This window comes from Cajanus cajan, chromosome 8 (genome assembly GCF_000230855.2).
Source record: "Cajanus cajan strain Asha chromosome 8, NIPB_CcT2T_4, whole genome shotgun sequence".
Classification (NCBI taxonomy): Eukaryota; Viridiplantae; Streptophyta; class Magnoliopsida; order Fabales; family Fabaceae; genus Cajanus; species Cajanus cajan.
In genome coordinates this window covers 13,752,791-13,758,362 of record NC_138524.1, presented here as the reverse complement: position 1 = coordinate 13,758,362, position 5,572 = coordinate 13,752,791, and the positions used below count along the sequence as shown (strand labels likewise).

At 31.8% G+C, this 5,572-nt stretch overlaps 1 protein-coding gene across 1 annotated transcript; it reads left to right on the top strand.

Moving 5' to 3' along the window:
* Window positions 1–255: 255 nt before the first annotated feature.
* On the top strand, window positions 256–5,089 carry LOC109805859 (putative transcription factor GLK1). Its single transcript, XM_020368112.3, has 6 exons — window positions 256–1,115; window positions 1,653–1,793; window positions 2,387–2,665; window positions 3,417–3,473; window positions 3,664–3,774; window positions 4,571–5,089. The coding sequence occupies exons 1-6, from the start codon at window positions 627–629 to the stop codon at window positions 4,718–4,720; spliced, it is 1,227 nt and encodes a 408-aa protein (XP_020223701.1). The 5' UTR covers window positions 256–626; the 3' UTR covers window positions 4,721–5,089.
* The last annotated feature ends 483 nt before the right edge of the window (window positions 5,090–5,572 follow it).

Genomic DNA, 5,572 nt, shown 5'->3' with positions numbered 1-5,572 from the left:
ACACACTTGATGAGCTTATGACACCTATATCTCTCTCTCTCTCTTCATTCAGAATACGAGACTATGCACATAATTACAAAAAAGCTCACGAGCACTTGTGATGAATTTTGAGAGGAAAAAAAAAAGAGAAAAGAAAACCCTTAATTCAAGATTCAAAAAAAGGTCATCCACAAACAAAAATAATGCAATATAATGGATGCATGACCAACAGTGCAAGTAGCACACGCACACTGCCAAAGGAAATGCATAAAAACAAAAGCTCTTTTAAACCAAAGTTGTGGTCGAGATCCAATCTCATTTCCTTCTTCACAACACTTCCAAAAAGGGAACATCTCATAAACCATTCCATAGAGAACACACTCTCACACACCGTTATATTAGTTCTCTCTATATTGCTCTCTAAGCTTAACTTTTCTCCTTCATATGCAATTCAAGGCCAAATTCCCTTTACCCCTTTTGTGAATTAATTATTATATTTTTGTTTCATGCACGTGAACTAACTAACTACATATATATATATATATATAGCTAGCATTGATTTAGAAGCAAAAGGGTTCATTTCGTTTGGCATAACACATCATTGGAGTTTCCACTTTCGAGTAACATAGAGTGTTAACTTGGGATTGATGCTCGCGGTGTCACCTTTGAGGAGCACCAAAGATGAAAAGAACCAAGGAGCGATGGAGGGTTTTTCGATGGCAACAACAACAACGGATGATGTTGACTTTGGCGACCTTTCTGAAGGTAACTTGTTGGAGAGCATCAACTTCGACGATCTCTTCGTCGACATCGATGTTGACGGAGATGTCTTGCCGGACCTGGAAATGTTCGGCGAGTTCTCCGTCAGCGCCGGCGAAGATTCGTCGGAGATGAACTCTTCGGGGGAGAACAGCAAGGTGGAGAATGATGAGAGTAATGTTATAACTGCTTCCAAGAAAGAAGAGGAAGATAAAAGTTCTTCAAACCGAGGAGAAGAGATAGTGAGCAAGAGAGATGAATCCGTGGTGGTGGACCCGGCACCACCAAAGGATGGTGGAAAGGGAAGAAAATCTTCATCAGCTCAATCGAAGAATAATAGTAGTAATAGTAATCCTCAAGGGAAGAGAAAAGTCAAGGTAGCTAGATAGTTTGCATTTTGAAGTTTGAACTTATCTTCTAGCTAAGTGCTTTTTTTTTTGTTTTTTCTTTCTAATTAGGGAATTAGTTTCATTGAAGTTTAGCTATAGCTAGGTAGCTATGTCATGAGTCATGTGCAACTGAGCTAATTCTTAAGGTTCTGTCACTGTCTCAATTATGGCTCTTGACAATAAGTTCCTTGGTTTCAAAAAAGAACTCACGGGTACGGGGTACCCTAGGATGCAGAAAAAGAAAGAGAGAGAGAGAGAAATTAAAATAGAGAGAAGTAACACAAGATACTTGTTATCGTACCCTTAGAATTGAAGAGATATTTGGATGAGTTTGAATACATCAAAGGAGAGGAAGGGGTATAGAGAGAGATTCTTAGTTAATAACAATATCAGAACCATTAAATTTGCAAAGTAGCATAAAATTTATCTACTTGAAATTGTTTGTTATGGGACTTTTGATTTGAAGAAGGTGCATATTATTAATATGTATGTATTTATGTTATTTTTTTTTCTGGGTTTGTGTAGGTGGATTGGACCCCAGAATTGCACAGACGATTTGTGCAAGCAGTGGAACAGCTAGGAGTGGATAAGGCAGTGCCTTCAAGGATTTTGGAGATTATGGGAATTGATTGTCTCACTCGCCATAACATTGCTAGCCACCTTCAAGTATGGCCTCCAGCTTGTTCTTCCCTTTAGTTCTGGTTTTCAATCTTTGCATCAACAAATTTCAAGCTTAAATTAAGCTTATTGTAGATTATATATGATGATATAAGTGTTCAAGATTTCAACTTGACTAGTGAAAAACAAAGTCAATCTTATAAGACTATATTAAGTCAAAATTTATATTTTAAAATAATATTAAATGCTATCTGACTTATCGATTATTATTAGTTTTATCATATCATTATCCTGCAAACTTTATATAAGCTGGAAATATTCAGTTTTCACGTAAAGAAAGTATAATAAAGTATACCGAGTAACAATTCTTTACCTTTCACACTAAAGTTACACCCAAATTGACGTTGATGATATATATCAGTCAGATCAATAATGCTGAATTATGACATCCTTTTACAGAAACAAAGTTGAATAGAATTTGAACTTTATATTATATATATACGCATGTAGTGGCAAAAAGTGTCCAGATAAGTTGTCTTGGTTTTTGTGTTTGTCTCAAGGTTGGACGGATTAGATACTTAACTATTTGAATTAATGAGAGATATTGATAATTGAATTTTAAAAATGTTTTTTGGATGCAGAAATATAGATCTCATAGGAAACATTTGCTGGCGCGTGAGGCAGAAGCAGCAAGCTGGAGTCAAAGGAGGCAAATGTATGGAGTAGGGAAGAGAGAGGGGAGTGCATGGGTGGCACCAACCATGGGTTTCCCTCCTCATCCAATGCACCATTTTAGACCCCTTCATGTATGGGGGCACCCTTCCATGCACATGTGGCCAAAACATTTGCCACATTCACCACCACCACCACCACTCTCATGGCCACCACCACATCAAGACCCTTCATTTTGGCACCAACGGGTTGGTTAACTCTTTAAACTTTTACCTAACAATGAAACCCTTTATTTTTTTATTTTTTTATTATTTAAGGTTTTGTTTGGAATATACAAATCATAATGAAAGAAGAAAATTAAGTTTTAGATCTCATTATTTTATTAATTAATATTAGATTTTAAGTTTATTTTGGGCGAGTAAAAAAGAAAATATATATTTCGTTAAAATAAAAAATTAATAATTGATATTTGAATCTTGTTCAAATTGAAGTTATCTGATTCTACTCTTGTTTTTTTTTTGTTAATTCCCTATCTCTCTAATTAAAAACATTTTCTCTTAATTTTATGTTCTAGATCTATTAAAATATTATGAATAGTTAACTAAAGGGGTAAGGAAAACACGTATCGATTAAAACTTATTTTAGTTTACCACATTGTAATTAATAATAAACAGCTAGTTATCATTAAAAAAAATGTTATATATAATAACATATATTATATTTATTGTGTAGATAAAATTAATTTTTAATGACATGTATCGTGTCACTATAGGGTATGTGTTACTATATGACAATTTTCTTGTAGTGTATATATCATATTTTTAATCAAAATATTTAAATGTATCAAATAAAAATTATTAACTACTTAAAAACTTATCCACGCCTAATTACATGAAAAGTGTTTTTTTTTCCAACAAATAAAAATTAAACCTAGTTATTAATTATTCATCTTTTTGTTATTTGTCCAAGATCTCATGTATATACACTTGTTTGAAACAGGCTCCAAACACATTAATCCCAGGAACAGCTTGTTTCCCACAACCTCTGACACCAACGGTAACTACTCATTACACGCCTTACTATTTTTGGAGCCATGCAATTGCCTTCACCTAGGAATCTTGGATCCTTTTACAAACATTAACAGTATATAAAATAATTGTCATATTTACTCTGAACCACGAACACAAAGTATGTAGCACTATAAGTTTGGCTCACTCACAATAGAGGAAATACAAATATTATGCAGAGATTTGGGAGTCCTCCTGTCCCCGGCATTCCACCCCATGCCATGTACAAACCAGTACCAGATCACGCCATTGCTGTCCCTCCTCCCAGGACCTTATTCGACTTTCATCCGGTAAATTTCTTTCTTTTAACCATCAAGTGTCGGTTTAGTAGTTAAAAATTGGAATAATATATATAGAATTTTAGATTAAAATTTTGATATTATCATCGTAATTTTACTAATATATATATATATATATATTATTGTGAATCAGAAGTTGAAATAATATACACAAAATTTTATATTAAAATAAATTTTATATTAAAATTTATGAATAAAAAATATATATGTATTGATTGTACATTAGGTTGAAATTAATGATTATTCTTTTGAATAATGATATTTTAATTAATGTACAAGATTCTTTTATGAGGACCACTTCATAGTAATACCCTCACTCTAATTGTAACCTTTTATGATGAATCATCTTTATGAGGACCACTTCATAGTAACACCCTCACTCTAATTGTAACCTTTTATGATGAATCATTATAGATTGATATCTCACGTAACTTAATTGTGAAAGGTATCTTTTACTTGTCTTTCTTAGTATTCCATCACTTTTTCCAAAATCACATTTATCATTTTGTTCGTATGGTTTATAAATAGAAAGTTTTGGTAAATGTTTCATTGAACTTAGACGCTTGTACAAAGTATTTGGACATGCATAGTTTTTTTTTTATCAAATGGACATGCATATTTAATTATTTAAACACAATTTTTATTATATTTTCTCTCACATGAGGTGTATACATTTTGAGGATTGTTAAATGATCATATATTTTGGTTTTACATATGAAGAGTAGAATTACATGATTAATTAAATAATTTGTATGTATAACTTTTTTTATTGATTTTGATTTTGCAGTCAAAGGAGTGCATAGATGCAGCAATTGGAGATGTTTTATCAAAACCATGGCTGCCACTACCTCTTGGACTTAAGGCTCCAGCTCTTGATAGTGTGATGAATGAATTACAGAGACAAGGAATTCCAAACATTCCACCCTCTAGTGCTTGAAAGCAACCCTTCTTGCATGGAAGAGACGTTCTTCTCTGAAGGCCACTTAACCTTAATTCGACGACTTCTCATCATCCATTAGATGTTGCATTGCATATATGTTACATCTAAGCTACTATGTGAGTGATTCATGTCTTTTTTCTTTAATTTGCTTTTAACAGCAAAAAGAAAAGAAGAAGAAAAACTCTTGAAGACTTTTTCTAGTTTTTCATATGTGCTATAATGCATGCATGAGTTAATGGTTTTAAGTGATCTTGGTCATTATAGTCATTTTGTATATGCACTACGGTTGTAAAGGCAGTGATTTTTGTATTAAGAAGAGGAAATCCTAATAAAGTACTTTCATCAAATATTTCTATTTCGGATAAATCTCTAATTAAGTGCTCACTTTAGGCTTTCGCATTAATATTCTCACTTGATTTAATTTATCCTACATTTGATAATATAATAGAAGAAAAAAAGAAATTTAAATTTATCTATCTTATTTTTATGCTATAGAATTTGAGGTGTGTCGGGAGGATAGAATAGAGAAAGAGAATGTGAAGAAAAATATTTCTTTTGAAATTATAATATATAAAAATATATAATGGATGGGTAGTGTAGAGTTGTATGAAAAAATAAGTGAGAAAATATCAGCATTCTTACTGTTTTAAGTTGCATGCATAAATGTATAGTCATATACACTAGCAAATATTCATTGTATTATATGATTATTTTAAATTTAAATAATATATTTTTAAAAATGTTTAACATAACTTAAAAATATGAATCAAGGAAAAAAAATTGAAATTATAGAAAACAAACACATGGTTTAAAAATAAAATAAAATTTCGATAAGGATAAAAAAAATGA

Bases quoted from the DNA above. Each gene is read 5' to 3' on its own strand.
- LOC109805859 (XM_020368112.3), top strand. From the start codon at position 627: ATGCTCGCGGTGTCACCTTTGAGGAGCACCAAAGATGAAAAGAACCAA. The intron at 2,666-3,416 runs GTTGGTTAACTC...TGTTTGAAACAG, and splicing joins CTTCATTTTGGCACCAACGG to GCTCCAAACACATTAATCCC. The intron at 3,775-4,570 runs GTAAATTTCTTT...TTGATTTTGCAG, and splicing joins CCTTATTCGACTTTCATCCG to TCAAAGGAGTGCATAGATGC.